This window comes from Ammospiza caudacuta, chromosome 2 (genome assembly GCF_027887145.1).
Source record: "Ammospiza caudacuta isolate bAmmCau1 chromosome 2, bAmmCau1.pri, whole genome shotgun sequence".
Taxonomy (NCBI): Eukaryota; Metazoa; Chordata; class Aves; order Passeriformes; family Passerellidae; genus Ammospiza; species Ammospiza caudacuta.
In genome coordinates, this window is record NC_080594.1 from 96,092,042 (window position 1) to 96,116,485 (window position 24,444).

At 38.9% G+C, this 24,444-nt stretch overlaps 1 protein-coding gene across 3 annotated transcripts in view; it reads right to left on the bottom strand.

Moving 5' to 3' along the window:
- Window positions 1-24,444, bottom strand: part of ARHGEF7 (Rho guanine nucleotide exchange factor 7) — a 116,005-nt gene that overhangs the window by 44,627 nt on the left and 46,934 nt on the right. For all 3 annotated transcript variants that reach the window (XM_058823082.1, XM_058823074.1, XM_058823089.1), the window contains 5 exons: window positions 23,229-23,359; window positions 20,605-20,806; window positions 11,708-11,796; window positions 4,880-4,974; window positions 4,510-4,605 (listed from right to left, as the gene is read on the bottom strand). In XM_058823082.1, the coding sequence (XP_058679065.1) occupies window positions 4,510-4,605; window positions 4,880-4,974; window positions 11,708-11,796; window positions 20,605-20,806; window positions 23,229-23,359 (613 nt within the window). The remainder of the gene's footprint in view (window positions 1-4,509; window positions 4,606-4,879; window positions 4,975-11,707; window positions 11,797-20,604; window positions 20,807-23,228; window positions 23,360-24,444) is intronic.

The following is a 24,444-nucleotide window of genomic DNA, read 5'->3' on the forward strand; positions in this document are numbered from 1 at the left end:
TTATGGCTATTTGCACCAAGCAGACATCTGTGTCTCCTCAGTCTGCTGTTCTTTTAGCAGAATCAAAGACTGGCATTATTCTCTTTCACATGTTGCACATGCATTGCCACTTGATACAGCACATTCTTTGTTGAATTAAAATAATTAATAGACTTTGTAAGGGGATAGTAACTCATCGCTTTAACTTTTCTAATCCATGCATTTTAGTTGCAGGTGCTCTACTGTTTTCAGCAGATAAATTATCTATATGTCCTTTACCCACTGAAAAAAATCAACAATTTAATGCCTATCACCACATCATATAAACCTTTTAGTAATTAATGTGCTCCATAAAGACCATATCTATTTTACAGTTTACTCTGAAATTATCATCCCTACCTCATTCTCATATTTAACACTTTTATTAAAAAGGAATCACATATAAATATTTACAGATATATTTAAGTTATATCAACTTCCGTTAAAAGAAGACCAGATATATGTTTTAATTCCATTTGCAAATGTAAAGGAACCATAACAAAGCCTCTGCTGTTGTACACTTGCTAGAGGAATCACCATGTGACTACATCTAAATTACCTAACATTGTCTGCTTGCTGGAGTTGCATCCAACAGCTATCAGTTCTGTTTCTCCAGACTTCAACAGCCACCCAGTGCATGGTAATTTGTAGAAAGAAATAAAAAGTGAGTGTAATTGAGCCCCGAAGGGTGCAGTTTGTGAAGAAACTAAATGTTACTTCCTGAGGCTTCACAGTTAACAAAGTTATGAAATAAGGGGCCACTGCAAATTTCTGAGAGACTCCTTGCACCAATTAGGCACTACACAACTTATTCACAATCCTTCAGTCTAATTTTCACCCTTTTCACTACCACACCTTTCACTAACTGTCTAATTGTCTTATCTCTCAGACATTAGTTACTATGTACGTTTGTCTCAGGATATCCAAAGACACTGCAATCAAATTCCCTTAATATCAATACCCTTATTTCTGTTGATACTCATGATAACCAAAAGTAAAGGATGATACTGGGACTTAGACTTAATTTGTATCTACAGTCCAAAACAACACCTGAAATACTAGTGAGTTTGGACTAGATTTAAATAGTCTCCCCTCACACTCTGGCCTCTCCTCTCTGTTTTGGTTTCTTGAAGTTTTCTTAAATTCCATTCCACTTCAGAATCATCCCCAAACATGAAGTATCTTCTTGCACTTAAACGCAGAACAAGACAACAGTTCCTGTTGCTGCAAGAGCAGGGACATGAGGGAAAGAGAGGACAAACCCCAGCTATGGCTGTAGCAGAGCAAGGAGGTAAGCCTGTGATACTACATAAAGGACTTCCATTTGCTACAGAGATCATACCTAGATCATATCTATGTATCTAATCATATCTATCTATCATATCATGTCATGTAGGCTGCTGTCACCAGCCAGGGCTCTGTGTCACGTGTCCCTCCTTACTGAGAAATACTGCCCTGGACTGACAGCTTCTACTACCAGGTGAATGGAAGAATCTTTTTTGGAGCAGGAGATCAAATCAGGTCCACTCTCCTGCTACAGAAATACCCAAAGAGCAACACTTCCAATCGAGATCATTTTTATCAGGCCAGAGATCACCTGATGGACCCTGATTTTGTTCACAGAGACTCTTCTCCTGTGTGAACTACTGCAGAACTGATCTTTGGCACAGGACTACAGACCTGAAATGAGACCTAGGGCACTGGACACATTTTGTCTTCAAGAGACCAGGGCACAGAGCACTCTTGCTATGTTTCACTGTCAGAAATCTGCTCTTTCACAGCTGAAGGCTCCAACAGTATCTCTCTGCCTTGCCTGTTACAGTTCTTTTCCATCCTGAACCAAGTGCACTGGAAGCTGATCAGCCAAAAGAAAACACCTTTGAAGCCTGTCAGCTAGAAGATTCGCACTCAATGCTAGTTGGATTTATTCCATACACCACCTTTGTTTGGTAAATTAAGAAGAGAAGTTACAAAGGTGGAAATAACACCAACCTGGAGAAGTTCAAAGAGGACAAACCTTGAACAATGAACCAGGAGACCTTCAAGGCTGTGGGCAGGGTGGGAGGGTGGCACAGAATTAAACTCAAACCATATCCAAACAACATTTCCCCCAAAACACACAAATAATCCACTACAGCATTATATGCACAACCCAATGTTTAACACCAGGAGGATTAAACAAGACAAAGTGGCACAGGCAAAAAGAAGGAAAGCATAGGAAGTTTCTGCCACTGCCAGGATTTGTTAAAGAGAAAACTCAAATGACAAACTGTCTCAAGGTGGGTGTGGAATTCAAAAAACATTTAACTCTCATGCCCAAGAAAAGGAATTTGTCAAGCAAGGTAGGCTGGCAGCATTAGAATTGGCAGGATGACAGCATTTGGTCATTGTGACATGTCAGGTTAGAATAAAACACCACTCCGGATGTTGCAATACAAAGTGCCTCAATGATGGAACTATAAGCTCTCTGCCAAAAATAAAATAAAATGATAAATCTATTTTCAGCCTGGGAGCTAGTCTGAGTTTACAGAACAGGTTCACCAGCCAAAAAAACATGGCAAAATGACAAGAAAAAAAAAAAAGGCAGCAGAGCAAGTATTCTTCTACATGATGGGAATCATGATGGATTAGTGGATTAGATTCCAAACAGGAGGATGCTGTATGCTCAAGTTAATGTGCTATGATGAAAATTAAACTGAAAATACAACTCAGCATGATAAGCATATTTATGAAATGAAAATAAGATAAAACGTTTGCAATAAAGCTTCAGTAACTCCAGGGCATCACTTTCTCTGCCCACCTACTAGTAGCCAGTGTGTTCCTCTAGTTTATTATATAGCAACATTTCACTTAGCAGAAAGAAGAAATAAAGGACATTATGAAAAGGTGCTTTAAAACAGTTTAAGCCAAGCAGAGTTATTAATAAAGCTTTCTGAGCTTGAAGCTCCATTATGATATCACTTAAGCTTACATTGCAGGTCAAAATGAAGTTTGCAGTAACATTTGTTTAAAAGTATAGTACAAAGGTATATATAAAGGTGTATATATATACTCTTTTCCTGTCATTTTTAAGACTACCTTAAAAAAAGTTTTAAAATATTACAGTCTGTTCCATGCAGAGTATTTCATTTCCTTAATTTGTGATACAAAGAAACAAAATCACGGTAACAAGCAAAGGAGACACCAAAGAGCAGTGACAAGAAACAAAAAGAAACATTTGAGTATGTCAACAAATGGACACTTTCACAGATTTAGATATTTAACTGATCAAGTCAACCTTTCCAGAATTATCATCCTTCTTTCTCACAGCATCAGACAGACTATTTCAAGAATGTTCTATTTCAAGAACACACACCATCCTCCCTTCCCCTCTCTCTGGTCTAAGTTACCTAGAGGAAGGACAGAGGGACAGAAGGCAGGTGGTGGGAGGACATGGGACCTCAAGTCAGCAACAGTACCAGGAATATGTCACTGCCTGGTGGAGATGCAGCCTCTGCTTTGCCATGACAAGGCTGCATCTTCACACAGAGCAGCTCAGGGAGAGGAGGGAGAGGTCAAAACAACACACACTGAGGTGGTGCAAAGCTCAAAGAGGTGTTTTCTTCTCCATCTAAGACATTCACTTGTTCTCACAGCAAACTGAAACTTGTTAAGACCTCAGTAGCACTTCAAATTACTAACTTGGCAGAAACCAAGAAAACTGGTATTAGGAAGTTGCCTTAGCTCCCCATGTGGTCAGACAAAACTAGAACATAGGCAAAGAAAATGACACAACTGAGGTAATGAATGTAAATTACACTTTCAGTGGAGTTTCAGAAAATTGTTAGGACAATCCAAAGGCAGTATGGTCACCTCCTTTCTTACTAGCCCAAGTACTGTGGTAACAAGCTGAAAAATAATACGTTATCACTTCAGCCTAAATTATGGAAGGAGGACTAGTGTCTTCATGCCCTTCTTTCTGGGCTCCATGCTTCCTATATGGCGCAGGACAAGCACTCAGGGGTTTCATTTAATTCAGGTTGCTCTTTCTGCCTATCCTGCACACCTCTCCCAGCACTTTTGCATGATCACTTTTGCTCAGGCCAGAAGAATACCAAGTACAAGCATTCTCATACAGTGTCCTTCATCCAAGTCACTTACCTCCTTCTCCATTGTTCCACTATCACATAAGGTTGCTCCATTCTTTCTTCCTCTTACTTTGAAGAAAATATTTAAAATTCATGCCCCCCAAACCACCACTTTCCTACTGGTATGCACTTGCATCACAAAAATCCAAAGCTTCTTTTAAACTACATCAAAATTTCTATCTTTGCAATTGCAATATGTATCTGTACAAACAATCAACACATTCTCCAAAGATCTATCGCTGTGCTGCTCTGGCAACAACTCTTGAAGGAAAAAAATCTATACCAAACAAAACATGCAACAAGTAAAGTAATAGAAGAGATTTGCATGTTAGCATTTACTCTGTCCAGTATGCATGATACTTACTTGGTGCATTCTTCTAAAGACTGTACAAGCATTTGCTGGAAAGAACTTATTTCTTCCAGGTTTCCCATTAAGTAAGAAGTATTTGTCAAGGTTAACCTGAAGCCAAAGCAAATAAAACATGTTTAGGTTTGCAGCTATTGACTAACTCTGCATTAATTCTATCTATTGCATTAAAAGAAAATGTTTACTGGTTCTTAGATTAAGGACCAGACTGTTTCAATCAGCAAGCAAACTGAATAAAAGCAATCCCTGCCTCAAGAATCACAGAGTTCACAGAGGTAAATTCACACTGACATCCACATTTTGACCATGTTAACCCTCCCCAATACCTGAGAGATCTCAATTTAAAACACAGGACAAACTCACATACTTTTCACTGGCTTGTAATGGTCGCAGGTAGTTTGCAAGCATTGTTTGTAGCTCCTTAGCATATTCATTTTCTGTTTCTAATATATTTTGTAGCACCTACAATAAATGACAATTGCTAATTGGTACTTTTTAAGATATATCAATACCAGTTTTAAAGCATACTAAAATTTATTTAGCATGAGAAAAGCTTAAATGAGAGTTCCTACTTTAAAAATGCAAATATCAGCAAATATTGAATACTATACATCTATGAAATTCACAGGAGGAAAAAAACCACACTACACCAGATGAATCAATCTTTAGCTATACACAAAAAAATGCTAAGTTTACAAGATTATCACTACATTTTGCTGTAAAATTTGAGTTACACAGAGCTTTCCTCCAAAGCCAGGGGTAATTATTCCCCCTATGTACCTCAGAACAGTCACAGATCATCAGAGGATGGTAAAGCACAATAGAACTTGCAAGAGAAATCAACAGTGTCAGTTTCTCAGTCTCAATTCCAACACACTGCAACTAATATTGCTAGTGGAGTGTTCAGATGCACTAAATAACCTGCTAGAACACCTGAATATTAACAGATTTACAAAGATTAAATAATTTCCAACTTCACTTACCAACACATTTAGCACTATTACATTATTTTTAAATAGTGCTGCCTAACCTTACACTGGGAGTACACTACCATAAGAAAATTGCAATAGACTGATGCAAAGCCAGGTATTTATAAAATACAGCACACACACTTGGGGTTTGGTTGAATATAAATCAAACAAGTAAAATAATCCCAAATATGTACAGGAAAACATTTTACTGGGCCATTTCTTGGGAGTCTGCTTTAGGATATCCTCCCTTAAAATCATATCAGGTTCTACTGTGCTTTTAGAAGGCAACTTATTTTTTGCCTCCAAAAGTTATTTAGCAAGAGAATCATCCGAATTAAATGTAGTTTAGTGAACAGAGCTGAACTTCAAAAACTTACTGCTAATCAGTGGTCACAAGCTGCAGCACAAACCTCATTTTGTTACATGCCATATTTGCCAAGCCTACAGTAATATCTCATTTCAGCATTTATAGGAACAACTGTAATTGAGTGCATTATTCACTGTTGTAGTCAATACTCTCTCTTAGGAAATAAAAAAAGCCATTCATTCCTAAATGCAAACCTGATGAAATAACTTTAAATAGTTCAGTATGTCAATGAAGAATTCACTGTTCCTTTCATTGGTGTGACTGATTCTGCTTATTCCTTGAATGCTTCTATTCATTTGGGGAGAGAGAGAAACCATTTTTGAGTCCATTCTTTTGTTGCAAGTCTGAATCTTGAACTGAAGATTAAAATGTCTCCATTCTCTGCTAAACACTGTGACAGAAGAATGTCACAGGGAAAGTTATGGCTACTAACTTGGAAATTAGAGCATAAGTACAATATGGGCACACAAATTTTTAAAAAGCTAAGAGGATTTTTTGACCCTTTAGACCAGGGAAATAAAATGTCTCTGCCAATCATAGCACTAACTAACTCCATATTCTCTTTTATATACATAAAACAAAAAAGCAAATAGTTCAAATGCAAATATAAAAGTACTTGGCATCCATGAGGTTCAAAACTAAGTGCAAAACCAATATTTTTCAATATGGTTTTTCCCACAAAAATCTCCCAGCCCAAAGTCATTAAACTGGCAGGAAAAATTAGTAGGGAAAAGGAGACTGAAAGCCAGGGACAAAACCACAGTGTCCTGATGAAGATCCAAACAGTATTAAAAGACTCTGAAAGATAAAAATCAACAAATTTGCTAAAGATCTTGAAAGACTGCAGCACTATCCCATTTTCTCAAAGACTACTCCCATTCTGAGCTACAAACAGCTGTCTGAAAAGCTGGAAATAAAACTAGTTTCATGTTGGACACACTTCATTATTTTCCTTGTGGTGGTTTGGATTTTTCTCTGAGGATTTTCTTTGCCATATGGAGAACATGGGGTTAAAGGAAAAAGACTTAAGGGCAGGGGAAGGTAATAACAAGAAAGCTTAAAAACTAGAATTAGTAACCTGACAATTAGTGGAAAAAGGAAAATTAATGCCACTGTAAATAAAACTATGCTATAAAACCTATGCAGAGTATCAGATGCACTTACACATGTTTTTATTCTAGTAATTCACAATGTTACACAATACTTGAGATATACACAGTTTCAACTGTCCCCAGAACATATTAAACATATTAAATCTATTACCCTTTCTTCTAAACAAGTACAGTTTTCACTGCATACAATTTGTTTTTTAACTTTGAATACATTTTTTAAAGAATAACCTTGCTTATATAGCTCTAAAACATAATTTCTGTGATATCTTGCATTCTTCCAGCTTGACTTACCTACCTCACTGAGAAGCTGTGAGGATTATTGGACTGTGCTTTGAAGTGATAAGTAGTCATTACTGCAACTCAGTATTTTGGCACCAGGAATCCCTTACATTCCTCACATCCACATGATCTAATAATCACCTTTCTTCCCTTTCCTGCTCTCTGAGCACTCTGGCTGCTGCAGGACCCCATGAGAGCTCCCAGACCTCGTTTCCACAGCCGCACCACAACATTGCGGGATCCGCCCGGGTACGACAGAGCAGCATTGCAGCTCTGCAGCCCGTCACTGCTGAATGGCAGGCACACACAGCTGAGCTCACACTGCACCAGCTCTCGCAGGCACATGGCATACAACATTCAACATGGTTAACAGTTCTGTCACACAAAACCTCAGCCTGCTCCCACCACCCAAAAATGGATTTACAATTACCTACACAAAGATGATTGCATTCCAAACCAGTGGGAGAAAAGGCAGAGTTCAGCGGTGCACTTGGGCATGATCCTGTAGCACACTGACATTTTATCACACTAGTATGGCACTTCACCAAAATATCACAAAGTTGAGCAAAATTGTGATCAGTATGTCATTTTCCTGGTTCACAAGAATTTGCTGAACTCCTTAAAACAGGCTCTTGGGAGGGGCATTGTAAAGCACTGCACAAGTATACCATATGAGGGCCCTCAAAAACTTATATGAACTTCATTAGACAACTTGATTCAACTTTAAAAGTGTGACCTCAAAAGGAGTGTTTATTTTCTACTACTTCTCAAACACTTAAAAGGAAACAAGGTTATCCAAATACTCATAACTGTGGAGAAATTTGCCCATTTCTTCACCTGCTTTTAGAATAGTTACCTAATCTCAAAGCAACTGTAAATGGAGAGAACATGATTTTATTCTGGATACAGAGTTACCAACTCTCAAGGGATCTGAAGCAAAAATAAAACTCAGAGTAATGCCTGCTCTATCTTCAGGGAATAACATGCAACAATACACCCACTTCTTCAGTAATAGGCTACTAAATTACTTCTACATGGAAAATGCTTCATCACAAGTCTGGTTCATATTACACACTACGATAGACTTGTACCATTTCATGAAGGACAAGACCTCAGCATTCTCTACTAACCTGAACTCCTGAGCCAGGCCAAATGTACATGCATAACAAATGTGTCTTCTCAGCAACATGTAGTGCAAGGAGCAATAATTAAGCACACTGAGACCAGAAGCACGTGATTTGTCTCACAAACTCCAGACGGAGCTGTGAATCCACAGAAATAAAGAACATGTTTACAAGGGGTGAAGAGCAGAAGAAAGTGGGGAAAGCAGTCTCCTCTTTACATTAAGTATTTTCCCTTAGTCTATCCCAGTCCTCCTCCCAGAAAGGGAGCCTCTCCTATCACTTTCTGAACAGCCTTTTGATTTTGTCCTCAGTCCAAAAAACGTATCCTCAAGTGCTGCCTGCACAAAACCTTCCCCAGGGTAAACAGCAATAAATAACTGTGGTGACTACAGAGTCTCAGCACATCCACATGTGGGGATAGCCAACAACCCAAAAATAGTACAAAGTCCCAGAGTAGCAGTCTCAGCTATAGCTTAGTAGCCAAGAGAACCTTAAACACAGATTTTAACATTTACTCCTTCACTCCAGCTACATCCTTTCAGCTACCAGTTGCCAAAAGCTTTTTTAGAGATCTTCTGCTTTTTCCTCAACTTTATTATCAGTACAGACTGATGAAATATAGCACAGGGAAGTCTCCTGTCTGTAGCTTAAGACAGAACAAAAACTCAACTCAGAATTTCACTTCAGTGAATGGGTTTGCTGTTTGTCTTATCTACATGCAAAACATGAAAAAATCTTACATATTTAATTGAAATTGAAAATATTCTATAGATATTTCCAGAAGCCAAAAATGGCATGGTTTTGTGCCATCAGAAGCACAAAATGTATTTCAAGAAAATCTAATTGTCAATATGTCTAATTTAGGTTTCAGACACAGCAGTACAGTCTTACTTCTCTGAAACAATGGGCTAGATACAGCACAGCCCCTCATTTTCTAAACCAGAATAAAATAGTGACTTAAAAAAAAAAAAAAAAGTAGGGGTACTTGCCACACTATGGAAAAAAGTGAAAATGACAATTATCCAATTCATTGCTGACAGACTTAAGACCAGCACTCTAGGGTCTGTGGTGTAATTTACAACAATTTTGTATATTATTATGAACTGGTCCTTTTCACTCCCTACAATGTCATCAACAGTTATTAAGTAATTAGCAGTCAAAACAGTTGGCATCTCATTACATCAGGTTAATTGTACCAAGAAAGTTGCACCTGAGCAAGATATAAAATAAACTAATCCTAAGAGTAGGTATATGATGGTCACTAGGTGTGGGATCTCAGCACCTCAGGATGGAGGTGCAGAGAGGCCGAGACCACCCTTGGGGGGCTCGGGAATCCTGGAATGTTGCCAGAAGTGTCTGGTGGCAGGATTTTGATCCTACACAGGAGATGAGACCTGTATGAGGGCTGGGAGGAATTCACTGGGTGAATGGTGAAGGGATAAGTTAGTTAAAGTGTAGAACACAGGGTTTAGGATTTTGGTACAGGGGGGTCTAAAGAAGTAAGATGGAGGAATTGGGGCGTGTCCTGTCCTTCTTCTTCTTCTTCTTGGCCTCCATCTTCTGTGGTGGTGGTGGCACTTTGGGATTGGTCATTACTAAAAGTGCACCGGTTAATAAGGGTAGAAGGTATTGGGGAGAAATAGTAAATATTGTATACGTAACTTCGAGTATAAAGATAAGTGACTGCCCAGGGGGCTCGCAGTGTGCCCATGGCTGACTTGCTGTGCAGACCTCTGTCGGGCTGAAAGAAAATCTTTTAGATAAACAATTAATAAACACCGAGACCGAGACAAGATCAGAAGTCTCTCCTCGTTCTTTGAAGCGTCGGCTCTCCAAGGCCATCCCTGGGCCTTTCCAGGCCACCTAAACAGCAACAGCCAGAAAACCCTACAACTAGGGTTTGGGGTTTTTTGGGTTTTTGTTTGTTTTTTAATTAAACTACTTTCAAAGCCAGTCACAGCTGTATTTCCCAAAGTAGAGTAGCTTGAGCCTCCACAATTAGAAAGGGTCATTCAGGGAACAATTATAAAAATCACACAAACCAAAGGTGATATTTCAAAATTGTATGGTATAACTTGGGTGCCTCAACAAAATGAACATTTACTTTCTCTTCTTTTCACTTAAGTACACTTTCATTTCCCAAATTTGCATCCACACACTACAATAACCTAAAAAGAAAAAAACACTATAAAGAGATACAGTGAAAACAAAAATAAATTAAATCAATCCACTATTTTGTCACTGGATATACCACAGCAAGATCTTTACATCCTGCAGTTTGAGAGAAGGGTGCGCCTGCAGATACTTTCCATTGTGACCAGCAGTTATGGGATGCAGTAGCCAAAGAACTGCAGCCCTCCCTTCAGCACAGAATTGCAGCTATGACAGAGGCAGCAGCAGAGCCAGATGGAGGAGCAGGAGGTTGCTTCACAGCTTTCAATTAGGGACTAGAGACAAAACCCCTCTGCTCTTCCAGGTGCTATTCAAGCCAGAACCACACAAGACAAAACCAGAAAATTATGCTTTATGACCCTTCTTAAAAACTGACATAGAAATGAAAACCCATGACAGCTACTGGAAGAAAAGGGAAAGAAAAGTTGTGGTTTGGTTTTACACCAGCAGGGAGCAGTGCTTAACAAAAACAGTAAGATGCTTTTTTGCTTCCCAGTGTATATCTCCTCAATAAATACATGATTCTCAACATGCTTACAACACACTTAAAGACAGAGTTGGGTATGTTTCCTACATGCATCTGTTTCTTACATGCAACCTAGTACCTGAGTACTAGGTTAAGAATTCCTGGGGGTGTGCTAAAGGCTCACTCTGCCTGTACTGCCTTGCTGTGAAATCGATGCACAGTATAAGGGAAGAGGTTCCTTAGGTTAACAACAGAGCTGACTTACAAGCATCAATACAAAGGAAGCAAATTGAACATTATGAAACAGTCTCTTATTCAACAAAAAGGACAAAAGTATACCTAATTAGTTTAACACAGCAGAATTTCAGTAATTCATGGAGATTGGGGAACATTGATGTCACATGTGGGGGATGGAAGAAAAAAAGGAAATTTTTTCTAGCAAAACATGAGCATAATATTACATTAATGACAATCATTCACTTACTTTAGACTATAATTTTTGCACCATGTTTAAGAATCCACAGATGTGATATTCTATTAAACTAATAATGATCTTGTTTATATGAGAATCCACCAATACCTCTATCTAGTTTTGGTACTTCCTAGCAAGACTGCCTTTTTTTTTTTTCCCAGATAAGAGCATTTAGTTAAATGACATTCTACTGTATATAACAGCTCACATGGAAGTAAAAGTGATCACTCACCACATTGTAGTAACTTTTGTTAATTGCAGATGTATCAAAGCCTTTAGGTGGACTCTTCAATGTACCTGATTTGGGGGAGACTGGTTTTTCTGAAATAAAACATATTTTGGGGTCAATGGGGTGCAATTTCACAGCTCAACACTAGAGGTCAAACAAGCTGCTTTAAAATATTTATCAAGATACAGTAAAAAGGGTGTTTCACTGAGAAACATACATAATTGCACTTGAAATTACTGGCAAAGAATCAGTATGTTCACAATGAATCAAGCTCTAGCCCCATTGAAGGCAAGCAGAAAAACTGCCATTCTTTTTCCTGGAACCAGAAAGTCAGTTAATAAAACTTGCACTTCCAAATTTATTTTTTAAAAACAAGATGCTGTTATAGACTGCAATTAAAAAAAAAGGCAAAAAAATCAGTAACAGGCATTTCCAAACCATATACACACTTTCAAACAAAAGTAGCATTAAGTTTCAACATTAATTTAATGACCTCTGTGAAAGCAAGTGACCAATCAAAAACTGAACACTACAGAAGTGAGACATTACACTCAGTCTCAAAATAAGATTCAAAACACTGTACTAGTGAAGTGACTTACCTTATGCCCCGAAAATCATCTTTTAAAACAAATTATATTTTGCTATTAATGAAGGATAGAATAAAAATGTTTATGCACTTGAGAACAGGGTTCTTCATAAAAATAAATCCTTCCTATAACCCATAGGGAATCTATCCCTCAGTAATGCATGCTCTTCCTAGAAGGACAACATTAATCTGCAAGAACAAAACAGTCCTGAGAGTCACCCAAGTGCTGGCCCAGATCAGAGAGGCAGAGAAACCACACTCCTAAAGCCTTCCCTCCCACCACTACCACTCCTCTAAGTCAATTACAGAGGAGCAAACATGAGGTGAGAGAAATCAAAAGTAACATGCTGCTTGCTGCAGAAACAGCAAGTAAGATTTGCAGCATCTCTTCTTGACCTCTCACACTTGACTGTGGACTCAACCAACTGAAAATGCTTGTGAGACTCTGTTTATCAGGACATTTTGGTGCTTTGGTTTGTCTATTTCTGTATGTTTTTTAAATAATCAGGCTCCTCTAAGATGCAAATGTCTAATAAGCATTTGAGTAATTTGCATCCAAGCTATAAAACAGCAAATTGTCAACTGAACTGCTCCAAACAAAACCACAGAAGCATCACCAAAACATACATACCGAAGGCTCTACCTTTATTTTAAAAGCAAGCTCCTGTTTCAAACACATTTTAATAAAGATACATGAATAATTCAAGTCTAGTTTACCTGATACCTCAGGCTAAGAATAAATTATGCAAGTCTCAAACACCTCTCCAGGAGAAGCCCAGCCAGCCAAGCTAAGGGCCAGCTATGGAAAATTCCCATGGACAGCAGAGCTGACCAGGGAAGCAGCATCACAAGCAGAACACTCCCTGTGGCACCAGTCTCTCCTGAGCCATTTAGGGCTCCTTCAGGCTCCCAGCTGCAGCCCGTGGATGATGCCAGCTCAAGCAAGCTGACTCCAGGTGCAGATCACCCTTTCACCTCCAGCACCAGGACAGCCTGGCAGCCCAGAGGCTTTAGCTAACAGCCCACAAAGAGCAGCTCAGTCCCCATAAGCACACAAATGCAAGTATCTTTAAGGGGATTTGCTCTGTATTGCAGTGGAACTCCCCTCAAAGAAGCTAATCTAAAAATAAAATAAAGTCTTAAAACTGCCAAACATGTGCAAAGCAAAAAAAACCCACCCCATTCTCCTTGCCACATTGAGGGATGACAGTAAAACCCTTTTGGTTAATATCCCCTGCCTAGCCAGCCCACATCAGATCTAAGCTGACACACAGCACAAAAACTGTTAGAGCCAGCAGTTATCCAGCTGGGAACACTGGTGCTCTCAGCCACCAGCCCTGCAATGCATGTGTGCTCTGCTATACAGCCAAGTAATTCCAAATGACAGGACTCCTCCCACCCCCTCAGAACCAAGCTGTAAACTCCAGCAGATTTGCCATCAAACACTCAGTTTGAAAAGACCTAAAATCACCTCATACGTATGGCTACTCATTTATGTATTCATCTGTAATGCTTCTCTATATGGGACAATTAAATACTTTTCTTTGTACTGAATGATGAAAATGATGTCATTCCCACAAACGTGGTAATTTGCTTTTACTCTCTGTGGAAGCTCTTGAACTTATCCTACAATTTATAGTGACTTTCAGGTTCACTAAATACCTCAAGGTTTATTATCATGTGCCAAAAAGCATGAAAGGAGAAACCAGAGTTATTTCAGAATAAAAGTAAATACTTGTCATTGAATTTATCATAATACAGATGGCTGACCATTGTTAAGCTGGCTGATCATGGAATTCTGGTTCTTTGTTATTTTAAAGGGTGCAAAAATACCTCTCCACTTAAGCTGCTGAAGAAAGTGGGAGGTTTCTTTGCTGAAACATATAGAGTCATTTATATTGCCAGCTGTTCAGCTGATTCAGTTATCCATCAGAGGCACTCACATGTCCAAATTCAGATTTAAAGACAGAACAGAAAAAAAGAATCACACATTCATATAATTTTGCCTGAACAGTCATAATCAACATTTAGCTTTTGAAATGTAAAGGCCATTTCTATTGCAGAAACACAGAATCAGACACAGCAAATTAGTCCATCTGTCTATCATGTCTGGTATTCTGCCTCCAAGCAGTGCCTTGCTTCATAACGAGGAATAAGAAACAGTCTTGCTGCAATTAGCTTATTGCACAATGCATTACAGAGAAGAAAATCCTGTTCTTGAACATAAGAAATCACTTTCCTTGTTTATGCTAAGTTAAGTGTCATTTAGTATCCTTGGTAGTAGAACATTAGAGTATTTTGCAAACAGAGCATATTTCATTAAACATTTCAAGGAGGAACCACCCCTATTCAGCACACTACATCTTTATGAAGTCCATGGGTTTTTGAAACATCAGCAAAAGCCTGGCACCTTGCCCACTCCTCAGAGGATCTATTTCTCAAAGCTCTGGAAGAGAGTGACTTGAGCCAGACACCAGCTTTTCCCACACAGATTTTTGCATCTCCCTACTTTTCTCCAGGCACAATGTGCATGCCTTATATCAACACTGAAAGCACAGTGAAAATGGCTCAGTGTATGATCAAATCCAAAGCTGGCAGGCATCTGCTCAAGTATAGGAAGAGATGGTATCCTGCTGGTGACTGAAACCAAGAGCTAAGTTCCCACTGTCCATCTCTCTTGTGATCAAAGCATCACATTCAAATGCCCTCAGCCACACTTGATAATGCATTGTCTAGTGGTGGCAAACCAGATGGACTTCACTGAAGAGATCATCCATGGGTGAGAGAATGAGGGTAGCACAGGCTTTTAACATTACTTTTCCAGGAAATAATTATCCTCAGTGGAACCAACTGCTTTTATAACCTTCCCCTAAGTGGTATAAGATGCCACAAACTCCCTTAAATGAAGTTATTTTTTTCTTTACAAATGTCTATTTATTGGCTATAAAAAGAAAATTTACCCAATCCTTCCCAATACTCTGTTTCTTTCTATTTTAACTTATATGCCTTCACATTACCTGATATTCCCACATTCTCTCTCTTCTGAAATGTCTTCAGTTTATGCCATATTCATTTTCATGCAACAGTCTACTTTGTGCTACTCCACAGAGAATTTATTCCCTTCAGAACATACTTGACTAAAGCACTTTGACCCTACTGCTACAGAGCATCCCTGAGTGTTTCTGTGATTCCTGTGCTGTGGGGCATTATCTAGATAATAACATCTGATTTGGGTTATTTCATCCCACATTAGGGGAGGAAAGGTGTGTCAACAAGAACTCCAAAAGCTGTGTGGTCCCTATCAGTGAAGTGCTACAAGAAAGTTCCATGTTCCTAGACTAATCAGTTCAAGTCCAGCATCATGAGGGCAAACCTAAACCCATTCCCAGTTCTCAAGAGGGCTCTGGCACTGCTGCAGAGCTCCACTCTGCAATACAGACAACACCAACACTTCTGCCCCAGCAGCATTCACTGGTGCCAAACTCTATGTTATTGATGTCTGTAGAGTTACACTTGACAAGAGAACACAATATTCCTCTGAGTGTACATGGTCAGGGAGAGAAAAATTAACATTCTTCATGGGGTTTTAGCTATTTTTTCCTTTGCTTTTTTTTCCCCCAAAGCCAAAAGTGTAATTTCTCTTTCCCTCACACACCACAGGATGGAAGCAGCTGACACTCTACTCCTCCACTATATTCTGACCTTTTCCCCACACTGATTTTGTTTTTTTTTAACATCCAACTAAAAGAAACATTATCACTGTAATTTGCACTGGGCCTGATACCAATAACTGTCAAGAACGTGTAACAGAGGCTAGAGCAGTAATGATACATAAATTTCTGCAAAGAATTAGAATAAACTTTGAGACATATGAATTGCAGTTCGTACAAAGCTGTATTCCCTTCTGTGTAATCTCATGCCATCTAAAGGGATTATGCTTGGACACAACTCAGTAATGGACCATGTGTTTTTTGGTTTTTTTTTTTTTAAATCTGATTAACATCTGACAGTAGCTAAGCAAGTGCATCTCATTCTGGCTAACCATCCTGCTTTTCATTGCAAGAAAACCCTCCAAACTAGGTCTCCAAATCTCTCTAAGTACTGTGTGAGACAGAAGCAACACTGTAAGAGACAAGGCTCCACATACACCTTCACCTCTTCCTGTTCCATTTTATGTAAGCAAAAACAACCTCAATAAGGCCACACTGTCAAGTATCTTAACAAGTTTACACATTATTTTCTATCCTCTGTCACATGTAATAGCAGAGCAGGATAAAACCAAAATCCTTTCAAAGTACTTCCTGACTAGAGATCAAAGAACATTTAAAAACATAAGATGTTAGAGGGTTTGAAAATGGAAATGAAAACATAGGGAGGAGGGAGAGAGAAATGAACTTTTTTTCTTAAGTTCACAGTGTAGGCATGTACCGGAATAGAAAAACAGTGTATTATTTTTTACATATTTGATCATAACTATCACAACTTTAAACAAATTCTCTTTTTCTCCTTGGGTCAGGGAGGGGGACAGAATAAATATACACTCAAAAGCAAAAAAAAAGAGTTTCCCATCTCAATCAAACTTATTTTCCCCCAAAATAGTCATTGTCCAGCATAAGAAAATGAAATGCTGTGCTTTGCTCAACAATCTCAGTATGTGTCCTACAACCATTTGTAGGTCACCTCATTAGCATTGTGTGCAAACTCTAATCACCCAGGCACAGCTAAACAAACAAGTTACAGCCATGGCACAACCACTGTGAGATACCTTATCCTGTGATATGCTCTGCTGGTGCAATTTATGTAATGCAGCTTACTTTTCTTCTAAACACTTGAAGAAATCAATGTGGGTAAAGGCAGTTCCATTGCCACACACATATTCAAGGAAGGGAAGAGAGAGATAACTTCAAAGCCACTGTAAAAGCTAAGATTACATATCTACAGGTCTTTTACACTAGAGGATTTTAATTTAGAACAAAATCAATTTATCTAAACATCTAATGCCTATGAAGTTTGTGAGAATCAAAACAAAAACACACTTGCATAAAAAACTTCACTCATTTCTTCTTTTACTCAATTTGCAGAAGTCAGGTTACATCAGACTGAGCGGATTTAATTTAGTGAAACCCAGGAGCTTATTTAGTCATGTCCTGGGAGCTCTCCATAGAATGCATCATCCTATACATAATTTCTAAGTATTTACAGTATTTTCAGCTACATTTCAGAGAAGAAAGAAACCTAGAGTTATACTACCAATGCCAGACCATTTTACAGAGTATGTTGAAAACAAATTAAATGTCCAGGATGAACATTTTTTCAGAGAGACCTTAATCAAGAGCATGTATTTCAAAAACCCTATCTGGATCTTTTTTAAGATCTATCTATTGTAACACTGATAGAAAACACATTTTGAATTTGAGCTAGCAAGGCTGCAAGTTCTAACCACTTTTAAAAAACGTAAGGCAAAAAAGAGCACTTTTATATTTCAACCTCATGCTTGAGGCATAAAGGCACTTAAAATACTTCTGAATTGGGGAAATCCTGAAGTGAGGTGTATATAGAGTTACTAGGAAATAAAGGAAAGTGGCCAGTGTAAGATTATCAACTCAAGAAATGCCAACTCTCCTAATGAAGACAAAGAAGAGCAGGGACACAGGAAGGCAACAGAAATTACATTTAACTTTGATGAAGCTTCTCATGAACACCCACCTATTGAAACAACTTCAGAGCTTTGTAACAACAGCATTACATCCTCGTTTCCACAAGGACAGCAGAACAAAGAAAGTCCAGCAGCAGGACAGTGACAATGCATTTGGATACAGAAGGGAGGAGAATTCCAGAAAAGCCCTCTCTCTAGGATCTTCAACAATATCCATAAAGCAAAACTTAGCTGAGAATAGAAATGCTCACAACACGTTTTATGGAAACAAGCAATAAAAGAAACAGTGCAGCAAAATTACAACAACGGACTTGAAGTAAGAAGAAATCAGTGAACTTAAAAATATGGATTAAAAAAGAAGTCCCACTAGTAACAACATAAGCAGAATAGGCTCTCAAGAATGATAATTCCTTTAAAAGTTAGTGGCATATCAAAGAAAGATCAGAAAAAGTGGATGCAAACTGACATGGAGCAAATATCACAAATATATACACTGACCACAATCACACAAAAAGAAGCAAAAGTAAGCAGGAGAAGTCAGGTCACCATTTAAAACACAAATAACATGGTTATGAAGGCAGTAGCAACAAAGCATCCCACAGTATGCATATATACATGAAGGGATAAAGCTCATCTGCAACTCCACAGTTCCTAACACACTAAAATCTCCTGATATGTCATGTTTCCTTCCACCACCCCCCATCCTCCTCATAAAAAAATCAATTCCAGAAAAACATATACCTACAAATGCATTAAAGCAGGTTAAAATTACTATTTTGATACATTACACAGTACCTCTTGTGCTGAATTGATAGTAAAAGAACTAGCTATATCCATATCTGAAACCAGAGAGGACAAGTGAAGTTCCATAAAGTACTGGAAAAAGGCAAACAGTAATTTTAAAATGGAGGAGGAAAACGGAGAAAGCTAGTGAGCTACAGCTCAGTCATGTGAACTTGGTAATACTCAATGAACTAAGCTTCCTGAGAAGAGAAAAGCTGGGACACAAACAGAAGAAGCTTCCATAGAAGAAATTTAACATATGAGACAGCAGTCCAAGAATGCAATAAGTCTTGCAGAAGGCACAAGGGATAAACTGTTGTGGGAGAGAGAATCCACCTATAAAGTGGAAGGAAAAGGATTAGGGAGAATTTTCTTTTGACAGCAAGAAGTGAAACCATGCCAGGCCCAGGGATCAGACAGGGCTGCAAGAAGTCACAAGCATCAGACTGCACTTGGCATTACAGCTTGTCCCTTCCTACTTACTTCACCCAATTGCAGCATTCTTAAAACAAGAACCACTTAACTCTGGTTACTGGCAACTTCTGGTTCTTGCATGTTCACTGTTAAAGCATTTCTGTTCTAGACCTTAATTGCCTACCTAGGTTCCAGGAGTTGGAAGAGTCAAAACTGATGAAATTCAAACAAAATCTCTGCAGCAATGATTTAAATTAATAACGATGAGACAAGAGGGTCATCATGGCTGATGCTAAAACACTACAAACCAAAAACAGGCTTCAAGAATTGCTTCTCAGGATAAGTTGCATCTGAGGGATCTCTAAAGAACATTAAAGCCAAGTCTTACATTGTGACTATGTCTAGGAAAAGCTGGTTGGAAAGGACAATGAAGACTAGCATTTTGCAGCAACAGACTGGAGATATTAAACCAAGGAAGAAAACAAGAGGATGCAACCAAAGGAGAAAAGGTAAGTTTTAAAATGGACTTTTGCTCCCACAACCTCACTGCAATCAGGCATCTGAATAGCTGCCTCATGATGGGGGGGAAGAAAAAAAAGCCATGCCAAAGACTTTAGCACAGCCTCAAAAGATGTGTGTTTTCACTGGAGCTGTAACAAAGGAAACAGTGGTAAAGCCTCCCAGAGACCCTGGGTAATTTTATCCTACCAGGCTTATCCCTAATCTCTGAAAATAAGCCAAGACATGGAGTAAAAAAAGGAAATAAAGGAGACAGAGAAATTATGTCACCCACAGCAATATCCTAGTGGATTAAAAAGGAATGTTACTTCTGATATTCAGATGACATTTACAGAAGGTATTTGACTGTATAAAGTTCAAAATAAAACTTCAGCGAAAGGATGAAGCCTGTGTGAAGAAAAGCTGAAGGCACATGAACAAGAAAGAAAAAGAAAAATCACAAATACATTAGCTTTCAAAAGATGATTTTGATAGAATTGGGTTTCCCTCCTACAGTTGTTTACTTCTAAGTAATGGGATGTATTGAGTAAATTTTTGTTAGGTTTGGAGGTTTTTCTTGTTATTTTTTTTGGGGGGGTTTTTTGTATGAAATCTGTCACTATTTAAACCAAAAGCACCAATTCAAAGTCTGTCAGCATCTGAGTCAAAATCCCATATACTAGGAATTTAGACCAAGGAAGTGAGAGCAGCCCAAACATGACAGACAAGCAAACAGAATTGCGACTTTTCTGCACACTTACTGCTGATTCAGAAGCCACTCTATACAGTGAGCTGGGGTGGGGAAGTGCAAGTTCCCAAGCATTAATCATTGCTGTGAATGACCTTCAGTAAATAAAATCAAGCTTAAACAAAAAGCATTAGAAGTTTTAATGAATCAACCAACCATCAACCTCTACCCAAAGCATGAATTTCTGCAAATATGCTCTCCCCTTCCAAACTCACCATTTGATTTAATTTCTCGTACGTAGTTACTTGGAAACCATCCTGTTTTTCCATTCAAAGTTCCTTCCCACCAGCCTCCTTCTTCCACTCTTGTAACATGAATAATATCACCTTTTGAAAAAGAAAGTTCATCTTCATTTGTCTGTTGAAAATTAAATTTGGCTCTCACCACCAACTGATGGTTGCCGTTATCTGTCATGTCCTAGGAAGAGAAAACAAAGAATAAAATGATCATTAGAGACTTAAACAATATTTCCATGAGCAAAACAGAAATTGCCATAAAATGGAAATAGTCTTTGCTCCACACACAACAGTCCCCACACATTTTTACTCAAAGGCCTTTATAAGGTGCACTTTAGCATTTCCAGCATTTCTGTGAATTTTAATCTACAGATTTTTATCAATCATGGGAGTATATATTTTACTTATTACAGCCCCTCCAAATCAGAAAGGGTTAACACCTAAAATGAGAATAATTATTGCTCTCACAAAGAAAAAAGAAAACAAATACATTTTTCTATAACTAGCATAGACTGAAACTGCCTTTGACAACTACAAAGAAACAAAGGCCTTAGATTAGAGAGTGTTTTCCTAAAATTCTCTGCACTGCAAGGAGGGAGAAACTGAGTTGGGTTTAATTTAATTTTAGATATATCAAGAGTTTGCAGCACAAAACCTTTTCTTTTTTCCTGTAACAGATCAGGTTAGTGGTTTCCATACTGAAGGTACAAGTCTCCATGGCCTGCCAAAGAAGGAGTGTTCTTTCACAAAACCTACAGAAAGTTACACAACTTACCTTGACTAAGTACTCCCAAATCATTTCTCTGAAGGCTAGCAAAGCTGGAAGCCTGCAGCAGTCAGACTTGCAGCTGTCCACACACACTATGTATGTGTGTATGCTCATCCCTTACCATGGGTGCAAAGGCAGATTATCACTCTGTGCTAACATCTGAATGTTCTTTGAAGTAACTAATTTGTCTTTCAAATTAACGATTTTCAAATTTAGCATTTTGTCCTTGGATGTCACTTTGCGTATCTGCACCATTCAAGCACTTCATGAGAGTTTGGGCAAACCTTTATGCTGAAAAAGTGCAATACTTGGACAACTTTAAAAACATTGCACTCTAACTGGGAGAACAGCACTACAAATCATGTTTGTCTCTATCATAACCAAGAATCAATACCTGTGCAGCTAAAAACACAGCTTAGTGAGAAAATGACTGTGTAAGCAGTCCTAGTCAGCTCTCCAGGTAGAAGAATTTCCCCTACATCTTGCCTATATAGCTGAGGTGATGAAAAGACTGCATGTTGTCACTAGGATCTTATATGTCAGCTTAATTCATAACCCCAGCAATCATGTTATTGTATCACAACTCAATATGACTTTCATCAGAGTTGGCAGCTGAGAAACTACAGGAAAATGAGGGCAAACACAACTTTGAAAATGTGCAGAAAGTCCCAAGACAATGCAAGTCCCAGTGTTTGACAATTAGATTGGCACATTTTCAAGTGCCTCTGCCTTAGTCCTCTGCTGGTACATTTTGTGCTTTCATCCTCTCTGCTCAACAAGAGAGAATGTTTTGGTTTAGTAAAGGATAAACAGCCACTAAATAAGCAGAAACATTGCACAGTGAGACCAGCTACAAACCCTATGCTCTGCCAGGGTGGCTTTCCAGCAGAGGAAATGAGTACAAACTTGGTGAGAACAGTTCCAAACAGATCATCTACACCAACAAAGCCAAACTAGGAATTTCCTGGGTTAGGCCACTAGCTCTCTTTCCCTCCTTCTTGCACCTCTCTCCTCTACCTTTGCACAGAGCAACTCAGATCACCAAAGTGACAGAAACACTGAAAACTCTGATCACTTCAGTGATCCAGCTAACAGCTAGGCCCACCAACTGCTGCATCTGCAAAACTGAGTGGGCTGTGAACAGCAGAACAGGAGCTTGAATTAGTGGCCTTGGGCAAAAACTTCCACAGGCTCTGCTACCTGATAAAACACATTACACACCTAAGAAAGCCACAGATAAAGCAGCTTTCATTAGGGACCTGAATCCTCCTTGCAGGCTTTCAGTGACTAAAAGTACATTTTATCACAATTTCCATGAGGTATGCAACCCTGAATTCAGCTGGACTATAAAACAATGGCCCACACAACTCAGTTGCCCGAAGGCAAGTTGAAGGACCAACCTTGAAATATAACAGAAAACAGGAACAACCACCACTACTGTCAAAATTAGAAGTATCACCTTCACAGAGGTTTGAAAAACATTCAATCATCACCCCTAAACTCAGAGAAAATTAGATTTTTGCCTTTGGAAAAGCAAGTCCTTACACAGAGAAGAAAAACACAAATCCATGAAGATACTGTCTATGCAGACAAAATGGAGCACTAAAGGAAGAAAAAATAGTTTGAAGTTCACAAAAAGCTGCATGTATTTTGAAGCATCATATAAAAAGCTGCAAAAAGAAACTCACAGGCTAAAAATACAGAACTGAAAGAGAAGAAACAGTTACTTTGCTACGCTATAATTTACTTACAAAGCTCACTAAAAAAGAAATGGAGAAAAGAAAGGGGGAAAAAAACACCACACCATGGCATATTTCATTCACACAGAACTTACCAAACTCCGATACTGTCCCTGAAAGAGTTTTGAAGTTCTACTGTGTGAAGACTGGGATCCCAAAGAATCAAAGGATTTTATCCGATGAGATGAGGGACGTGCACATACAGAGTCACTGCCCAGCCCTATGTCTGTAGGAGGGTGGGGAAAAAATTAAATATTAGAATTTTAACAATCTGCATCTATAACTTCTGCTTATCTCTGTAAAATTCACATGCTTAAAGCAGATTTGATGTATCTGCAGTTACTCAGTAATTCAAGACTCAAAAATGATAGCAATAAATAATGTAAAATCCTGAGACATGGACAATTTCTTCCCCACACAGACAAGAAAACAACTTGGCTCGTTTAGAGAGAGGAGGGTCAGGGTTGTATTTCTCTATTCCTACTCACTACCAGTCTATTTAAAGGTAATTAACAGCATCATTTTAGCTAGTAGCCAAGAATTTTGACTGCATAAAACTTGCTTGAAGTGAAGCCAGCCACATCTGTTTCTTAGCTCTTCCCACAGCCCCCCATCTCCTTCTCAATTAAAACATTCCTTCCACTGTCTCTTTTTCTACATTCCTTCGCCTCATCCCATTTTTTTTTTTTTTTTTGCCAACTAAGCTATTTTTTCTTCTTTGGAGGGAGGACTAGGAATAGAAGAAAGGAAAACACTGCTTCTCAAGTAAACAACACCATCCCAAAACATTTCCTCTCTTGCATTTGTCTCTCCTCTGAGAAGCACACCCATGTGACATGTTCACCTGAAGGGTTGTGCGCCATCAGGGCTGCTGAGGTCCTTTGTGGACTGAGAGGCACCGAGTGAGCAGCAGGACAGGGCTCATCCCACCATCCCAGCCAGGAGTGGGGCAGCTGGGGGCACCAGGGCAGCCCCAGCCCTGGACACTGGGCTGGCACATCCCTGGGATGAGATGTTGCCAGCCAACAAGGGGGGGGTGTCCTGCGGCTTAGTGAGCCACAGCCAGCCAGGGGCTGCACCAAAAGCAGCTCCCAAGAGGCAGGTTCAGTGCTGGCTGCAGCCTCCTTCCTTGATGCCACCACTCCAGAGACTGACACTTCAGTGGAGTGAAAACCCACAGAAGTCCTTCATCAGTAATCAAGCCCCTTTCTCACATTCCTCATATTGCAGGAAGGCCTATCTCAGAAGAACCTGTGTATGCCTGAAATTCTTGCAGATCCACATGGGGATCTGAAATCCATCTTCCAATAC